General features: G+C 56.6%; 6 protein-coding genes across 6 annotated transcripts; 4 read left to right on the top strand and 2 right to left on the bottom strand.

Moving 5' to 3' along the window:
* Positions 1–682: 682 nt before the first annotated feature.
* MYCTH_2299056 (uncharacterized protein) lies at positions 683–1,397 on the top strand. The gene is made up of 2 exons (XM_003660535.1): positions 683–1,209; positions 1,285–1,397. Exons 1-2 carry the CDS (start codon positions 973–975, stop codon positions 1,369–1,371), a joined length of 324 nt encoding a protein of 107 aa, XP_003660583.1. The 5' UTR covers positions 683–972; the 3' UTR covers positions 1,372–1,397.
* A 385-nt stretch (positions 1,398–1,782) lies between these two features.
* MYCTH_109638 (methylsterol monooxygenase) lies at positions 1,783–3,439 on the bottom strand. Its single transcript, XM_003660534.1, has 4 exons — positions 3,269–3,439; positions 3,097–3,202; positions 2,892–3,035; positions 1,783–2,839 (listed from the first exon to the last, which is right to left on the bottom strand). The coding sequence occupies exons 1-4, from the start codon at positions 3,283–3,285 to the stop codon at positions 2,186–2,188; spliced, it is 921 nt and encodes a 306-aa protein (XP_003660582.1). The 5' UTR covers positions 3,286–3,439; the 3' UTR covers positions 1,783–2,185.
* A 1,070-nt stretch (positions 3,440–4,509) lies between these two features.
* On the top strand, positions 4,510–6,697 carry MYCTH_97642 (uncharacterized protein; the record flags this gene model as incomplete). Its single annotated transcript, XM_003660533.1, has 3 exons — positions 4,510–4,526; positions 4,602–6,286; positions 6,348–6,697. The coding sequence occupies 3 exons, from the start codon at positions 4,510–4,512 to the stop codon at positions 6,695–6,697; spliced, it is 2,052 nt and encodes a 683-aa protein (XP_003660581.1).
* A 576-nt stretch (positions 6,698–7,273) lies between these two features.
* Positions 7,274–9,413, top strand: MYCTH_2314205 (uncharacterized protein). The gene is made up of 4 exons (XM_003660532.1): positions 7,274–7,454; positions 7,679–7,908; positions 8,010–8,277; positions 8,372–9,413. The coding sequence occupies exons 2-4, from the start codon at positions 7,879–7,881 to the stop codon at positions 8,689–8,691; spliced, it is 618 nt and encodes a 205-aa protein (XP_003660580.1). The 5' UTR covers positions 7,274–7,454; positions 7,679–7,878; the 3' UTR covers positions 8,692–9,413.
* A 398-nt stretch (positions 9,414–9,811) lies between these two features.
* On the top strand, positions 9,812–16,809 carry MYCTH_2299043 (uncharacterized protein). Its single transcript, XM_003660531.1, has one exon. It carries the CDS (start codon positions 10,032–10,034, stop codon positions 16,101–16,103), a length of 6,072 nt encoding a protein of 2,023 aa, XP_003660579.1. The 5' UTR covers positions 9,812–10,031; the 3' UTR covers positions 16,104–16,809.
* Positions 16,810–16,889: 80 nt separating this feature from the next.
* On the bottom strand, positions 16,890–17,663 carry MYCTH_2107979 (uncharacterized protein; the record flags this gene model as incomplete). Its single annotated transcript, XM_003660530.1, has 1 exon — positions 16,890–17,663. One exon carries the CDS (start codon positions 17,661–17,663, stop codon positions 16,890–16,892), a length of 774 nt encoding a protein of 257 aa, XP_003660578.1.
* Positions 17,664–17,674: the final 11 nt, after the last annotated feature.

The following is a 17,674-nucleotide window of genomic DNA, read 5'->3' as shown; positions in this document are numbered from 1 at the left end:
AAAGAGACTAAACATTGCTATTCAGGCCGACATGATCTGCTTTGATACAGTGATTCGTAACTTCACTCTCGAGGCGACGACGACGTCTCGACTCTGACCAGCTTGCTTAACCAAAGTCGCCGCATATTTGCGCAAAAAAAATAAAAAAAATCCTAACCCTTTGGCCATCAGAGCATGATCATATACTGACACAAGTCCCGAGGACAATGGCAGCCCAGACTGCCTAACAAGACCGTTTTCGAAGCATAGAGTCAACACATCAGGGGCGGCACGGCAGGTCGATCGCCGCTTGTTTACATGGGCAAATACAGAATATTTCATACACATACTTATACTCTGTAGATGTATCCTATAGCTTGCTTCGCACCTTTTTTTTCTTTTGCCGGATGGTTCATTACCACGAGCAATACCACGAGCATGAAATGAATCTGCGAGGTGTCCTTCAAGATCTGCCGTCGAGGGCATTGCCTCGGTCCCTCTTCGAATCGGGAGGGCTGGCCGACAATGATTGATCGATATATTGTCTGCCTCTGGAAATATGCTGCATCAATACGTAGAGGGGCGAGCTGGTAGCTTCCCGGCATAGCGGCTTCGATTCATGCACATGCCAGTTAACCCGCTTGTAACAATACACTCTCCGTACTTGGCAATGAACGCAAACTTACAGTACCGAACGCTCAGACGTATGGAATACAATTGTCAGAGCTTCGTACCGTACCGTAATCCCTTCTTCAAGCCATGCCCCCATCACAAACCTTAGCCCATCATCGACTCTTCTGACCACCAACGCCGGCAATGCGTCCATTGATTCGCCCGAAGACGGGATCGTTACTGCGTCTAAGGAAGCAACCGAGACCAGCCTCCAGCCTTGTCATTTCCGTCTCTCAGCGGGCAGCCAGCACAGCAAAACATCATATTGCTCATCATCCCTTCGTGCGACATCTCAGTGCCACGACGGCCGCCAAATCCGCCATGATGAGCAGCAATAGCAACAGCAGCAGCAACAATAACGACAATAGCAACAGCAGCAGCAGCAGCAGCAGCAGCAGCAGTAATCAGCAGCCCCAGTTCACGGCCGACTCGGACCCCGAGGCGCTGGAGACCTTCCTGTCCCCGCTCCTCGTGGCGAACGGGGGCCGGTGGGCTCTGGCCATGGGAGGGCAGGCTCTCGAGCGCGAGTTCAAGTTCAAGACGTTCGCCAAGACATGGGTGAGTTTGCTGTACCCGCCCCGAACGCGACGACCGGGTAAGAAGAGATCATCGGCTGGCTGACCGTGTCTCCAGGATTTCATGACAGCCGTGTCCCTCCAGTGCAAGCTCAAGAACCATCACCCCGAGTGGTCCAATGTATGCAATAACCTACCCCCTTGAACAACCGTCCCTCTCCCCCAACCCCCCCCCCTTCCCATCATAAACGAGCCCTCTGCTCTGTCTACGTTTCAAAAAATTTATTATTGGTCCCCATTAACCAGTTCATCGTTGCATAGGTGTTCAACACCACATTCATCCGCTGGACAACGCATCACCCCAAGGGTCTCTCGGAAAAGGACATTGAACTAGCGACGATTTGCGATAAGCTCGCCACGGACTTTGGCGAAGTGGTCCCCGTGCAGCCGGAGCAGCAGCATCTACAACTAGGGGAAGCATGCAGTCTATCAGGTCTTGCCAACAAGGCGGTGGGCTCCGCCGGGGATTGCTGTGTTCCAAAGACCAAGTAAACAACTCGCCAGCTCAAAGGTTAGCTTGAGGTTTGAGTGAAAAGTACACAGGGGGGGGGGGCGGTTGAGGGGTCTGCAAGGTATAATTCAACTTTTTGGTTTCTGTATTATTAAAGGCTTTGATAGTGTGTAATGCCATATGTACAAATGAGTGCTGTAAAGTATTAAGGATTAATGGGACCTCCGGGTAACAACGCTCTCTCCCAGGACAGCGCCGTTCCGTTCCATCTGCCTTCTGCAGTGGTGCAGTCCCCATTTTTCGCGTTTCATCATCACAGACGTCAGGCCCACTTAAGTGCGTTGCTTCCAAGTGTTCTTTGCCCATTCCAGGAATCCTCGTCGGATTCTCTCCATCATGCAGCGGACCAGCTGGCGGGATATTTGTTTCTCACCCCAGCTCATACTGAGTTGATTTCGGGACGGCATGGCCCTGCACCAATGCACGCTCTGTCAAAGAAACCGAGCATTCATTGCACCTTCTTGGCCCGGAGCTCGGCGAGCTTCTTCTCGCGACGCCTCTTGCTCGCCTCTTCGCCAGCCTCGGTGTCGAGGCAGTAGTCCCACCAGCGGAAGCTGGAGGCATAGTTGCCAATGAAGCGTTCGTGGTGCAGGTCGTGGTGGTCGGCACCGGCCCAGAAAGGCAGGAAGTGGCGCAGACTCCAGGGGAAGTCATAGCCGGAGTGGGCATCGATGGCCTGGAACAGGCGGAGGATGATCCACATATACATTGTGAAAAGATGCAGGTCCCTGGTGATCGATACCCAGACAATGGGGGTGCCGACGATGCCGAAGCCCAAGAGCATCACCTCAATCGGGGAGGCATACTCGGCGGCGAGACCGAAGGGCGCGCTGTAGTTGTGGTGCAGCTTGTGAATCGACTTGTAGAGAGGGCCGTAGTGCAGCGCCCGGTGGAACCAGTAGTGCCAGGCGTCCTCAATGACAAAAAAGATGGCAATCTGCATGGCAACCTTCCAGGCAGGCGGGAACGGGACGCCATAGTCGAGGCCAAAGTAGGTGGCAATGGGATGGAAGAGCCAGATCTGGGGAAGCTCAACAGTGCAGTGGCTCAGTAGGACGAGCGCTGCGCACTCAAACTGCTCCTTCCATGTTGGAACCTTGGTCTAGGAAGCTGTTAGCCTACGTTGACGGCATTGGAGCTCGCAGCGCACTGACCTTCTGAATCTTGTACTTGTTGAAGTATGGGATCGCATCGATGATGATCCAGGGGAGGGACCTGCCGAAATAGACGAGCTCGTGCATGATGAAGCTCATGACACCCGTCGCGATCGTGTCATTCTGCATCCAGAGATACCAGGACTATAATTGACGCGTCAGGAGCGTGGTTTGAATGGTGGCAAGGGATCGGGGCTGCACATACGGCCCATAGGCGCTCCAAGATATTCAGGTGAACATTGTACTTGGATACCTCCTCGAAGACGGTTGTCAGGGAAGCCGATGAGCCAAGATCTGCGATGGTTGTGTTCCTGTGCGCGGCTGGTCAGGCTCATTTGTCGCTCCGACGCGTAGTTGTAGAGGGCGAGGCGACTTACAGCATCGTCGACGCCATCTTTTGCGGTGCCGATACCGACTCTGCGCAAAGAGCGGTGGCCGTAGGTGAAGAAGAAAAAGGGCAGACCCCCAAGCAGAAACCCAAAATCTATCTAGGAAGATAAGTAAAGACGACGACCACTTCACGAGTCGACAAGTCGGTTGCGAGGGTGGTACGGAGTATGGAAGGAGATTCACAAGGAGGAGCGTCAGGGGTGAAATGGATTTTTATCAACTGGCGGTCGCAATCTCGGTCTCCACCGAGCCAGTCGCGCCAGAATCGTCCCACACCACTGAAGGGTATTCCGTCTCCCGAACACGCCAAGTGGGGCTTGTTGGGAACTGTTTACGCCTTTTCATTGATCCCCAAGATCAGTGGAACTGATACACGGCACAAGATCCGGGCTGATCTTACCGCGTGCCTGCCAAGATTAAAGAAACCGCTTAGGCCCATATATGCAAAAAACGAAGCGAGCACGGTTCCCAAGGGGAAGCAAAGATGGGCTATATGTTTTTGGGGTTCAGACGCGGCAAAGAGGCATCTTAACTGCTTACTATCCTGTGAATGCGAGATTGGCGGTTAAGAGCTTTGTTCTCGTCTGGTTTCCCACTGACAAATTGTTTTGCCCAGGTACCGTTTTGGTGAGTACCTGTAGCATGCAAGTAAGCAGCATTCCGTTGAAGCATGGGGCTGCAAACTAGAGCTTTGGAGGCTATGAAATCATGATCAGGTTGCCAGAGAAAGCATAGCACAAGTCTTGCGTTCCAACGCAAGGCCGTTTTCTGTTCAGCTTATGAGCAAGCTCCATTATCATCCGAGTCCAGGATTCGGAACTGCGTTCTTCCTGTCGTTTTCGCCATTTTTATCAGCGGAACAGAGCAGCTTCTCTCGGCTCCGATGCGGCAGGCATGATCTCATCGGCTAGAGCCCTGTCGATAACCCACAGCAACCAAAATTCTCGGCCCTAGCGGAAGCGCCACTTGCCCCCTACGGATTTCACCCACTGTTGGCCCCTCTCGGTGTTTGCAACATCCGGTCGAGTTAGATGACCTGATCGGACTATCGGCCCATTTCCTGTCACTGTCAATTGTTGGACATCCGGGTTCCGGGCAAATAACCTCGCCACTTGGGCCTTGTCGCGTCCTCTCTGGAGACAGGGGCGGGACTGCCGCTCATCGCGTCTGCACAGCCCGGTTGTTGACTTCGAAAGTTGCGAAACCTCGATTGGAGCATCATACTACCATGTCGATTGTGGCCGAGTCAGTACTACCCGGGGATCTCTCTTTGATCATTAATTAGGTCAACAACGTTAACACCGATGTGCTCCTCTTCAGTCAGGTCCGCCGTCTGGATGCACGGATAGACCGCGTCTCTCTGGTGCCCCTGACGCACGCCCAGGACCAAGATGTCGAACTGCAGACCGTCGACGGCGCGACGGCCTCGGCGCTGGCCTCGCCTCGCCTCAACGAACTGCTGGGCATCGTCAAGGCCCTGTCGTCCGGATCTGTCTCGGGCGCCCATCTCTCGTCGGCGCGAATCCAGAGGTTACTGCGGCAGTCCGGGCTTGCGGAAGAACTTTCGGTGGAACACCTCGAGGCCAAGTCCCACTATGAGACTGACGTAGAGTGGCTCCTGGTGGGAAAAGCCACTGTGCAGACCTACGGCCTTCTAATGAGCACCCTCCTTGACCAGATCGTGCCCTTGAGCGACGACATCTGGTACTGGGACGAGGTCCTATCTTCGTACCCGTACAGCTTTGCATACACCGTACAGACGTCGCCGCTGCGCATGTGGAGATGGTCGAAAGAGGTCTACTTGGACAGCGTAGACCGCTTCCAACGCTTGTACCGGGATGAATTAACCGCCCAAGCGTCTGAGACGGACGACCTGTTGTCGACTCAGACGGATGGAAGTGGTGCCGGCCGGAAGACCAGAAGGCTCCAGGCTCTGTATCCGTCGTTGTCGAGACACTGGCGCCAGTTTTACGGTATCGTAAGGCAAAGCGTCGCCGAGCGGTCTATCGCAGACATACAACGCAAGATTCTCTCTCGAGTGGACATCGGCCGCTCAGAGGCCCGCAGCAAGCAGAAACGACTACGAAGACTGCGGGAACTAACCGCCACCGGACTGGGCGTGCTTCTAGACGAGGGACTCAACTTCGGCATCACTGAAGACACGCACAGTGACGAATGGAAAGGACTTCTGGAGCGGAGCGTTGCCCTCATGGACATGATACTGCAATCTGTCCTCTTCCTGGATCTCTCCGTCTCTGAATTCGAAGACAAGGTCTTCGCCGGCGTCGAAGAGGATCCGGAACTCTCGGTCCACACCGAGGACGCCCATCCAGCCGAAAGACCCGCTGTTCTCGCGCGTCGGTTGCTCGGGCTGCTGGAACAAGGTCTGCCCAATCACCGGGCCGCCGTCGAAGACCTCGCCCGCGAGCATGGACGGCCGTCATGGCTGGTCAGATATTGGCTCCCGGCTGCTGCCCTCCTCGTCTCATCTTCCACAATCCTCCGCATCCTCGTTATCAAGCAAGACGACATTATCAACTGGATCCGCAACTTCGGCACGACCGTACGCGACTTCTGGTTCAACTGGGTCGTCGAACCAGTCCGCAAGGTCATCGGCACAATTCGGCACGACGCCAACAGTGAGATTGCCATCATGAGCCGGGACAGCCTCAAGGCCGACCGCGACAGCCTCGAGAGGATGGTAGTGGAGTTCGCCATCGACAACCCCGATATCGCCGTCGGTAGCTCATCTATCACGGAGCTCGAAATCGGCGAGATCCGGTCCAAGGTCAAGGAGGGAGATGTGACGCCAGTCCTTAAGGCGTACGAGAAGGACCTGCGGCGGCCTTTGGTGGGCGCCATAAGAGGCGACCTGGTTCGATCGTTGCTCATTCAGGTCCAGAAGACCAAGGTCGATCTTGAAGTGGCGATCAGCGGCATCGATGCGTTGCTGAAGAGCCAGGAGTTAGTGTTTGGTTTTGTCGGACTTACTCCTGGTGTTTTAGGTATGCGTTCACCCTATGCCCCTTCGTTTCTCCTCCCCACCGCCCTAACATTGCTCTTCAGTCTCGATCGGTGTGTTCCAATACCTCAGGACGCTCTTTGGCAGCCGCAAGGGCATGCGCCAAGGCCGGCGTATCCGGCGTAGCGTCCGCGTGCTGAGGAGGATTGATAGGATCCTGTCCGAGGCGACGACTTCGCAGAACAACATCATATCTTATCGTGACCACGGCCTCTTGGTGTGTGAGGTTCACGTGCTGCGCGGCCTGGCGCATGGTGTTCTGCCAGGTGACATCGAAAAGGAATTCATAGAGGATTTGGATGAGCTGGCGAACCTCAAAGGGATTCAGGTACAGATGAAGGCGTTGGAGAGGATCCGGTGGGCGTACGCCGAGTGGTTGAGCAAGATGAAATAGGAAGGAAGAGGCCTGACATGAGAATGTGATTGATGATTATCTACATGTTAGCTAGCGGAGCATCCTGGGAGCATCTGGGTTGGCATATAGGAGCATTTTCAGCGTATTCTAGGCACATGATCAAAGAAATTATGGAGTCACCAAGGGGTCTCTGTTCTACAGCAGGTTGACGTTTCTTGTCTTCACATGGACCGACTTCCACGATCATTGCTATGTGAAATAATTGACGTCGTTTGACTCTTTTGCCCCTGAGGACATTGTCAAAATGAGATGAAGGTGTCGCACCCCTAGTCTTTTGATCGCAGAAGTCCGGACGCCTTGTGACGCACTGTAGCTTTTACAGATATCGATTTGGAAAATCGATTTGGAATTTATTAGGTACCCATACTACTAGATCAGGGAGTTGCGCACCTACCTGGAACGCATTTTTGGCACAAAATGAGCGGGGCTCTGGCCATCCACTAACACCGGACCCCTGAAGCCCGCCACTTCAAACTCTCTTGCTTCGCTGAACGCAGGGCCCAGGCACACGCCAAGACCCCGGTATCGTTCTGCATCGGACACGACTTTGTGCGGCTCACCTCCTCGGCAACTATCAGGGGCTCACAATTGACAGCTTGAACCTCAAAGGCTGCATTTCTTTGATCGCTCTTCGATCTGATTTATCAGACAAGCCTCCGAGAACTTAAAACGGAGAACGGCGGTGATTGCCGAGAACTGGCGCCTGGCCTTGGATTCCAGGCTTCTGTCTTCTCAGGTGCGTCTGCCTCGGTGGCCCCGGTGACCTCCCCCGTCCTTGTCTCATCCCCAAACCTGGCCTCTTGGCCTCCAGCTATCCTCTCTGGTTGCTTCCAATCCTAGGCCCAGTTGCCATCTGCTTTCGCACAACAATCGCCGAACTTCTGGTCAACTGTCGCATTCACCGACGACGACGCACAAAGCCACGCACCATTATAAACGGCTTTACTGACAACTCGGCAGTTGTGATCAGTTCGCCGTTGTCACGACCTTGAACGTCCGGCCTTCTGCTGGCCATTGGGACAGGCTTGTCGACGCATTCAAGCGCCTTCCGCCCGTGATCTGCTTCGCCGAAGTTCTACAATCGACCTGGTTTTTTTTTCCACCTTTGATTACCGGTGTGAACCGACTCGAAGCCCGCACGGCCCCATCCAACCATCATCATGTCGAGCAATAGAAACTACGACTTCTTGGTAAATACGCCCGCGTCCAGCGTCTGGTTGCCACCGTCCCGGGCGACATGGACATCCCAGGGAGATGCGGCTACACATGCTAATACCGGTGATACCCACAGATCAAGCTGCTGCTGATCGGAGACTCGGGCGTGGGCAAGTCATGCTGCCTGCTACGTTTCAGCGAGGATTCGTTCACGCCCTCCTTCATCACGACCATCGGCATCGACTTCAAGATCCGGACGATTGAGCTGGATGGCAAGCGGGTGAAACTTCAGATCTGGGACACGGCCGGACAGGAGCGATTCCGCACCATCACGACGGCATACTACCGGGGCGCAATGGGGATTTTGCTGGTTTACGACGTCACCGACGAGAGGTCATTTAACAGTGCGTAACCCCCCTTGCAGGTTTCCTATCCTCCTCTGGTCGCCCTGCAACAAGCGGAGATACTTATGGCTAACTACCGCGCCAAAAAAATCAGACATTCGGACGTGGTTCGCCAACGTTGAGCAGCACGCTACGGAGGGTGTTAACAAGATCCTGATCGGCAACAAGTGCGACTGGGAGGAGAAACGGGTTGTATCGACAGAGCGGGGCCAGCAGCTGGCTGACGAGCTGGGCATCCCGTTCCTCGAAGTCTCCGCCAAGACCAACACCAACATTGATAAGGCCTTCTACAGCCTGGCGGCCGACATCAAGAAGCGCATCATCGACACCTCCAAGCCAGACCAAGCGGCCGCGGGGCAGGCTGTGAATGTCGGTGATAAGAGCGGGTCCGAGAGCGGTGTGAAGTGCTGTTAGCCGGTCTGGGAGATAATAGGAAATGGGGTACTGCTTGGGACGCTGGGCATGGCGGGCATCGGCGTTGCATTGGCGGCATGCATGAAGTTTTATGACTGGACGGACTATCACGAGACATTTCCAGAAACGAGGCCAAAAACTGCTGACCGGGCCCTGATCTTCGTTATGAAACCATTCCCAAGTACCTCGAGACACCCATACAACGACTCCGACGACTTTCGATTCCGATGATCACTCAATGCTCAATATGGTACGGCCTCTGAGAATTAACACCGGCGTTGGGGCTTGGGGCCCGGGGCAAGCTTTACTCGGTGGTGCCGGAGAGCGGCACTAGGCAACCAGACAAATACCTAAACCACAGAAGAGGAGGAAAGACTGGGAGAGGAACTTGAGAAGGGAAACGACAAGGTCCGCACGCGTCATCAACCAGGCACTCGGAAGCAGCTCACAGCTTCGGCTCCTGAGCTCGGCGGCGCCGTGTGGGTTTGTTCTGTCGCTTTGTTTCTGCCGTTTGTGGAGGAGGTTTCTCGTTGACCTAGCGGGCAGATAGAGAAGCGAGCGAGCAGGCGAGCGATTGAAGCGTTAGGGTAGAGTGTCTAGGGCAGGGAGCAGGGAGCAATGTTCTGGGCACGGAGTTTGGGGCTTTCCTTTTGTATTGACGCCTGGTATTTAATACATAACTTTCATAGCCCATGCCTTGCCCAACATGCAACTGTGGTGTCAAAGATTGTGTGTGCCTGTGTGCCGCATAAGGATTAACATATTGAGGAAGAAAGAGTACTACTCCGTAAGGGGAAGATACATCACGGTGAAATATGATACGAAACTTACACTCGGCCGTACCAAATTACGATGCCCATTGTTTGAAGAACGGTTCTTTGACAGAGGCACAACGACCTGGCCGACCTAGGAGTAGCTACGGTACTCACCTTCCTTACATTGATGTTAACATTGGCATAGCCGAAGCTTGAATTGAGGCGAATTTGTTCTTAAGTACCTCCCTACGCAAGATGGCTGCTGTTGTACACTTGTCTCTATCCGTATTTGTGGGCCTCGTTGTAATCCACCGAAATGCGACTTCCCACTCCGTGGCTGATATACCCAAGGTACCTTCCGCAGCCCAGTAGATTCGCCGGGCTGACTCAACCCGGGAACGTTGGTCTTCTGAAGCTCCCGCCGCGAAATGATACCCTCCCTCACGGGGTTGTGAATTTTTCTCGCTGGCACAGCTGTTTCAGTGATCGAAAAGTTCTGTTGTTTGTTGCTTAATCCGCGCAGCTGCTCTGTCTCACCAAAGGTTTGGCCACCGAGAATATTCCACCCGCACGAAGAAACGAACAATGGCGGGACCATCATCACCCGAGAGCTGCGCGACCATCGCTGAATGGCGCGCCCAGGCGGAGGCCATGAAGGCCGCCGTTGCAGGGTTAGACACGAGTCGCAGCGTCGAGTACACGGATGGGTCAGACTGGGACGACGATGAGATTGACCAGACATACGAGCCCCGAGACGGGCCCCGCGATGTGTGGGACTTCATCTCGGACGACGAGCTGGACGAGCTCGATTTTGACAGCGGCGATATGTTTGACGGCGTGGACGGCGGGACACCCGTCGTTTTCGATGCTCACTGGTTGGCCTCGAGATGTGTCGAGCTCTCCTCGCGCAAATCCGGTTTCTCGCCCACCGCCCTGCAAGACCAGATCATGGACATCCTGGGCACCAGCAGGCCCGAGGGCGAGCTCCAGTCATTATTGACGGATTTAGTGGGGTTTGACGACCTGGACTTCATCATCGACCTGGTCTCTCACCGGGCCGAGATCGTCGCTTCCGTAGCCTCGGAGAGCCTACGCGACGAGTCGACCGGCCAGGCGCCGAGGCTGTTGACCAAGGCTCAGAGGCAGGAGGCTCTCCGACGCAGGGATCTCGAGCACAAAGCCGCCCCCCTGGCCGCGGCCCGCGAAAAGGAGGAGGAGTACCCGTACGTCTACAAGACGTACAGCGCCGGCAACACGCTGAGTCACACCGGTGCCAAGTACAAGCTGCCCGTGGGAAGTCAGCGGTTAGAGTTTGAGAAGTACGAGGAGTATGTGGTACCGGCGGGGAAAAAGGGCACCCTCTGGCCGGGCCAGAAGCTCGTCAAGATCTCCGACATGGACGGTCTGTGCAGGACCACCTTCAAGGGCTACAGGACGCTCAACCGCATGCAGAGCCTGGTGTACCCGGTTGCTTACAAGACCAGCGAGAACATGCTCATCTGCGCCCCGACCGGCGCGGGCAAGACGGATGCTGCCATGTTGACCATCTTGCACACCGTCGGCCAGTATCTGACTCCGAGCCCCTTCGAGGACCATCTGGCCACCGATTTTGCCGTGCAGGCCGAGGACTTCAAGATCGTCTACGTCGCGCCCATGAAGGCCCTGGCGGCGGAGATCACCGAGAAACTGGGAAGACGGCTGGCCTGGCTCGGGCTGCGCTGCCGCGAGTACACCGGCGATATGCATCTGACAAAGTCGGAGATTGTACAGACGCAGATTATCGTTACGACGCCTGAGAAATGGGACGTCGTGACGAGAAAAGGGACTGGCGATACTGAGCTGGTGCAAAAGGTACGGCTGCTCATCATCGACGAGGTCCACATGCTCCACGACGAGAGAGGCGCCGTGTTGGAGTCGCTGGTGGCCAGGACGCAGCGGCAGGTCGAGAGCACGCAATCCATGATTCGCATCATCGGGCTCAGCGCTACGCTCCCAAACTACGTCGATGTAGCCGAGTTCTTGGGCGTTAACAAACGGACCGGGCTGTTCTACTTCGATGCCTCCTTCCGACCAGTCCCGCTCGAGCAACACTTTATCGGGGTCAAGGGAAAGCCGAACAGCAAGCAATCACGGGACAACCTCGACCAGGTCGCCTTCGAAAAGGTGCGCGAGATGCTCGAGCAGGACCACCAGGTCATGGTGTTCGTCCACTCCCGGCGAGACACTCAGGCGACCGCCAAGATGCTGTACGAGAAGGCGACTGATGACGCCTGCGTCGGCCTGTTCGACCCCTGCGGCCACGAAAAGTACGAGCAGGCCATGAAGGATGTCAAGTCAACCAAGGCCCGCGAGATCCGGGATCTCGTGCCTAAGGGTCTGGGTATCCATCACGCCGGCATGGCGCGTTCAGACAGGAATCTCATGGAGCGCCTGTTTGCCGAAGGCGTCATCAAGGTCCTCTGCTGTACCGCCACGCTGGCTTGGGGTGTCAACTTGCCGGCTGCCGCGGTCGTCATCAAGGGGACGCAGGTGTACAGCGCCCAGGATGGCAAGTTTGTCGACCTGGGCATCCTTGACGTGCTCCAGATCTTCGGTCGTGCCGGTCGTCCGCAGTTTGAGGACGTCGGTATCGGTATGATCTGTACCACCCACGACAAGCTTGCCCATTACCTCACGGCGGTGACGGAGCAGCTTCCTATCGAGTCCAGGTTCTCGAGCAAGCTCGTCGACAACCTGAATGCAGAGATTGCCTTGGGCACCGTCAACTCGATAAACGATGCTGTGAAGTGGATCGGGTATTCGTACCTCTTTGTGCGCATGAAGAAGAACCCCATGGCATACGGCATCGAGTGGGCCGAGTTTAACGACGACCGCTCCCTCGTCCAGCGGCGACGGAAGCTGGCCATCGAGGCGGCGAGGACGCTCCAGCAGTGCCAGATGATCATCTTCAACGAGCCCACCGAGGAGCTGCGCAGCAAAGATATCGGCCGGATCGCCAGCCAGTACTACATTCAGCATACCAGTATACAGATCTTTAACTCGCTCATGAGGCCTAATTCTGAGGAGAAGGATATTCTGAAGATGATCGCCATGAGCGGCGAATTCGACAACATCCAGTCGAGAAACAACGAGGCGGATGAGCTGACCAAGATGAGGCAGAACGATGACTTCGTCCCCTACAAGGTTGATGGGGGCATCGATCAGGCGCAGACGAAGACCAACATTCTGCTGCAGGTCTACATCTCGAGGGGCCAGCCGGAGGATTTTGCTCTAACCAACGATTTGAACTATGTCGCCCAGCAGGCCGGGCGTATCTGCAGGGCCCTGTTTATGATTGCGCTGAATCGGCGATGGGGCTACCAATGCTTGGTATTGTTGACACTGGCGAAATCCATCGAGAAGCGTATATGGATGTTCCGGCATCCGTTCCATCAGTTTGATCTTCCAAAGCATGTTCTCAAGAATCTGGAGGCGAAAGACTCGCTGTCGATCGACTCCTTGCGGGAGATGGAGCCCGCGGAGATTGGAAATCTCGTCAACAACTATCGGATGGGGACCAAGATTGCGAAGCTCCTCGACAACTTCCCAACGCTGAGCGTCGAGGCTGAGATCGCGCCCCTGAACCGGGATGTCTTGAGGATCAAGCTCTACATCACCCCCGACTTCCGCTGGAACGACCACCTTCATGGGACATCCGAGTCGTACTATATCTGGGTCGAGAACTCGGATACCTCCGAGATATACCATCACGAGTTCTTCATCCTCAACAGGAAGAAGCTACACGATGATCATGAGCTCAACTTCACCATTCCGCTCTCCGACCCGCTCCCGGACCAGATCTATGTGCGGGCTGTGTCAGATCGCTGGCTCGGCGCCGAGACGGTGACCGCCGTCTCGTTTCAACATCTCATTCGTCCTGACACGGAGAGCGTCTACACGGACCTCCTCAATCTGCAGCCGCTGCCCATCACGGCGCTCAAGAACCAGGCTCTGGAGGAGATCTACGCTAAGCGATTCCACTTCTTCAACCCGATGCAGACCCAGCTGTTCCACACGCTGTATCACCGGCCGGTGAACGTCCTCCTAGGCTCGCCGACGGGGAGTGGCAAGACGGTTGCCGCTGAGCTCGCCATGTGGTGGGCCTTCCGCGAGCGCCCCGGTTCCAAGGTCGTCTACATTGCGCCCATGAAGGCGCTCGTGCGCGAGCGCGTCAAGGATTGGGGGACACGGCTCGCTCGGCCTCTGGGCTTGAAGCTGGTAGAGTTAACAGGCGACAATACGCCCGATACGCGGACCATCGAGGATGCCGACATCATCATCACGACGCCCGAGAAGTGGGACGGCATTTCGCGCAGTTGGCAGACCAGGAGCTACGTCCGGAAGGTCAGCCTCGTCATCATTGACGAGATCCATTTGTTGGCGGGAGACCGTGGTCCGATTCTGGAGATCATTGTTTCTCGCATGAACTACATTGCCTCGTCCACCAAGAATGCTGTCAGGCTGCTGGGCATGTCGACAGCGTGCGCGAACGCCACGGACCTAGCCAACTGGTTAGGTGTCAAGGAGGAGGGCTTGTTCAACTTCCGTCACTCGGTCCGCCCGGTCCCGCTGGAGCTCTACATCGACGGGTTCCCCGAAGTCCGGGGCTTCTGCCCACTGATGCAGTCGATGAACCGGCCCACTTTCCTGGCTATTCTGAACCACAGCCCCGAGAAACCGGTCATCGTGTTTGTTCCCTCTCGTCGGCAGACGCGTCTGACGGCCAAGGATCTTATCAACCTCTGCGGGATGGAAGACAACCCGCGGCGCTTCCTCCACATGGATGAGGACGACCTCCAGCTGAACCTCTCGCGGGTCAAGGATGAGGCGCTCAAAGAGGCCATCAGCTTCGGTATCGGTCTGCATCACGCAGGTCTGGTCGAGTCGGACCGCCAGATTGCCGAGGAGCTCTTCTTGAACAACAAGATCCAGATCCTCATCGCCACCAGCACCCTTGCCTGGGGTGTCAACCTTCCGGCCCATCTCGTCGTCGTAAAGGGGACTCAGTATTACGATGCCAAGATCGAGGCGTACAAGGACATGGACCTGACCGATGTGCTGCAGATGCTCGGCCGGGCCGGCCGGCCGCAGTTCGACGATTCGGGCGTAGCCCGCATCTTCACTCAGAACTCCAAGAAGGACTTTTACAAACATTTCCTGCACACGGGTTTCCCGGTCGAATCGTCGCTCCATACAGTGCTTGATAACCATTTGTGCGCCGAGATTTGCGCCGAGACTATCGTCACGAAGCAGGACGCGCTGGACTATCTGACATGGACCTTCTTCTTCCGGCGCCTGCACAAGAACCCGTCCTACTATGGGCTCGAGATCTCGGCGGAGGAGCATAACTCGACCACTGCGCAGCAGCTGGCGAACGAGTTCATGATATCCATGGTTGATGCTTCTCTGGCCGAGCTCACCGAGTCCAAATGCGTGGAGGTCTACCCCAACGGGGATGTCGACCCAACACCGCTCGGCAAGATCATGAGCTATTACTACCTCTCCCACAAGACGATTCGACACCTCGTCCGCAAAGCCAAGCCCCGAGCTTCCTTCCTCGATGCCTTGACTTGGATGTGCCGCGCGACCGAATACGACGAGCTGCCCGTTCGGCACAACGAAGACCTCATCAACGCCGAGCTTTCCCGCAACCTCACCTTTCCGGGCACAGCCTTTGGCCTGCCCATGTGGGACCCGCACGTCAAGGCGTTCCTCCTGCTGCAAGCACACATGTCGCGCATCGGGCTACCCATCACCGACTACGTCGGCGACCAGACCAGCGTCCTCGATCAGGCCATCCGCATCATACAGGCCAGTATCGACGTCATGGCCGAGTTGGGCTACCTCAGCTCCATGCTGGAGTTCATCCGCCTTCTGCAGTGCGTCAAATCAGCCCGCTGGCCGGACGAGAACCCGGCCTCGATTCTGCCGGGCGTGGCGGCCGAACCGTTATCTTCATCTTCATCGTCACAGCCATCACAACCTAAACCCATCCCCCTTAAAGAAATCGCCAAGCTAGTCTCCAACCCGAAGCTCCTTGAAAAGCTGGCCCGAGAGCAGCTCGGCGTCCCGCACTCGCAGCTCCCGCGCTTCACCAAAGCGGCCGCCGCCCTCCCCGACGTGAGCGTGGCGGTGGAGGACATCAAGACGGGCTCGCTGGCCATCAGCCTGCGCCGGCTCAACCCGGTCACGGAGCGCGAGGCGAGGATCTACGCCCCGCGATTCCCTAAACCGCAGACGGAGGGGTGGTTCGTGATCGTCGGGGATCTGGCGCGGGATGAGGTGCTCGCCATCAAGAGGGTCGGGTGGAGGCCCGGTGGTGGTGGTGGTGGTGGTGGTGGTGGTGGTGGTGGTGGTAATGGTAAGGAAGGCAGGAGGGCAGTGGTGGAGGTGGGCGAGCGGCCGACGGCGCGGACCGTGGTTCAGGTGCCGGACGTGAAGGAGGGAGAGGAGGAGAAAGGAAGAAAGGTGGACGTTCTGGTGCTGAGTGATGGCTATGTGGGCATGGAGTGGACGTTCGCGGGCGTCGAGTTGCCCGCGGCACCCAAGGTGGAGGCAGGGGTCGTGGAGAAGAAGGGAAGTGCTGGAGGATGGTCTGGAGGGGGCGAGAGGGCGTAGGTGACTGAGGCGAGGGGAGGTGAGAGGGTGTGGGTGGGATCGGCATTTGTTTTCACGATTAGCGCATGGAATCTACCACGATATCTGGTTGATGCCTTGGTGAAAAAAATAAAATATTGGATGAGGCGCTATGAACACAGGCTTCTATGGAACGACGCTGCAGATTCGCACTACGTTGGATTTATGAGAACCTCAGTTCGACACTGATCGGTCTCTCGGACTAAGATACTCGACCCTACCGCCCCCCACCCCCTTCAACAAAGTCCCTCCCAACCTACCATTATCCTTTTTCAACTTCACCTTTATCCCTAAGCTGCGAGCCTCCTCAGTCGGCGTTTAAGCCGTCACTTGAACTTGACGAACTAGCCAACTACGGAAGAGCATGTTTCCCAGGGAGCGGCCGGGAGGTCCGTTCTTTGCGTGTCTTGTGTGCTTCTTGAAGCCGAGACAACACTACCTTGGAGGGGGGATCAAACCATCTCCAGGCAGAGAGCGCGACTCGATCCTTGCCATCTAGTGTGTTGTTGGAACATGCAGCGAATACGCTTCAGCTCAAGCCGCGCGGTGAAGGCGGGACCGTGTGGGCAAGCTATACCAAGCCCCTAGAAAGGGGGAGGGGGGGTCGGAGAAGGGCAAATCTCGCTGCTGGTGCTGGTCTCCGCCCTCTCTCGTCGACTCGAAGTTCCCCCGAGGGTTGGAAGGGCATAGGGGGAGCAGACGGTGCGAGGTAGCTAGAGAGAGAGAGAGATGACGATGAGGCTGTATAAATTGCGGAACGCCGCTCGCTCATCCCGCCGCCCCCGGTCCCAAGTACTTCTCCAGCCTGCCATCGCCAAACAGGTCCTGGCGGATCCTGGCGGCCTTCTTCCTGTCGTCGAGCGCCATCTTGCGGACCTTCTTGGCATCGAGCAGCTGCGCCTTCTTCTTCTTCTTCTCCTCCTCCCTCTGCTTCTCTCCGGGAGGAGGCGGCGGCGACGGGGCCCGCATGCCGATGCCGAGGTTGTCGTCCTTCACCTTGGCCTTGACCGGGTACCGGATGCCCTGCTGCTCGACGCCGAGCCCCCTCCTGGAGTCGGGGTCCCAGCCGTAGGCGGAGAGGTAGGCCAGGCCCATGCGGGTGCGGTCCAGGGCCGAGGGGGGCTGCGAGTGGGGGAGGCAGACCTGGTGGGCGAGGGTCTGCTGGTGGGTTTCAGGGTCCGTGTCGAGGGGAAGTCTGCAGACCGGGCATGTTGAGGGCTGGGATGATTCGTCCCCCGCTGTCTTGGTAGTGGTAGTGGTGCTGCTGCTGCTGTTGTTGTTGCTTGTGGGCGGCGCCGACCGCGACCGCGTGGCGTCCTCGGGGAGAACCATGCTCAGGTAGATGTCGGCCACGTCCTGGCGCGGTGTCGCTGCTGCTGTGTCATCGACCGACTTGAGCTGCTGCGCTCCCGCCGAAGCAGATACAAACGCTATCGGTTTCCTGAACAGCCCGGTCCCAAATGGGCGCTGGTGCTGGAGTGGGATCTGGTCATAGTCATCCTCCTCATCGCCGTTGCTTGAGCTGCGCCTGGGCGAGCCCATCGTTGGTCGCT

Source organism: Thermothelomyces thermophilus, chromosome 1, assembly GCF_000226095.1.
Source record: "Thermothelomyces thermophilus ATCC 42464 chromosome 1, complete sequence".
Lineage (NCBI taxonomy): Eukaryota > Fungi > Ascomycota > Sordariomycetes > Sordariales > Chaetomiaceae > Thermothelomyces > Thermothelomyces thermophilus.
This window is presented reverse-complemented; position numbering and strand designations above follow the sequence as displayed.

Coding starts and splice junctions, on each gene's coding strand:
- MYCTH_2299056 (XM_003660535.1), top strand. CDS start 973: ATGATGAGCAGCAATAGCAACAGCAGCAGCAACAATAACGACAATAGC. Junction 1,210..1,284: donor AGACGTTCGCCAAGACATGG/GTGAGTTTGCTG, acceptor CCGTGTCTCCAG/GATTTCATGACAGCCGTGTC.
- MYCTH_109638 (XM_003660534.1), bottom strand. Junction 3,036..3,096: donor TCTTGGAGCGCCTATGGGCC/GTATGTGCAGCC, acceptor CGTCAATTATAG/TCCTGGTATCTCTGGATGCA. Junction 2,840..2,891: donor ACAAGTACAAGATTCAGAAG/GTCAGTGCGCTG, acceptor ACAGCTTCCTAG/ACCAAGGTTCCAACATGGAA.
- MYCTH_2314205 (XM_003660532.1), top strand. CDS start 7,879: ATGTCGAGCAATAGAAACTACGACTTCTTG. Junction 7,909..8,009: donor ATAGAAACTACGACTTCTTG/GTAAATACGCCC, acceptor TGATACCCACAG/ATCAAGCTGCTGCTGATCGG. Junction 8,278..8,371: donor CGACGAGAGGTCATTTAACA/GTGCGTAACCCC, acceptor CAAAAAAATCAG/ACATTCGGACGTGGTTCGCC.
- MYCTH_2299043 (XM_003660531.1), top strand. CDS start 10,032: ATGGCGGGACCATCATCACCCGAGAGCTGCGCGACCATCGCTGAATGG.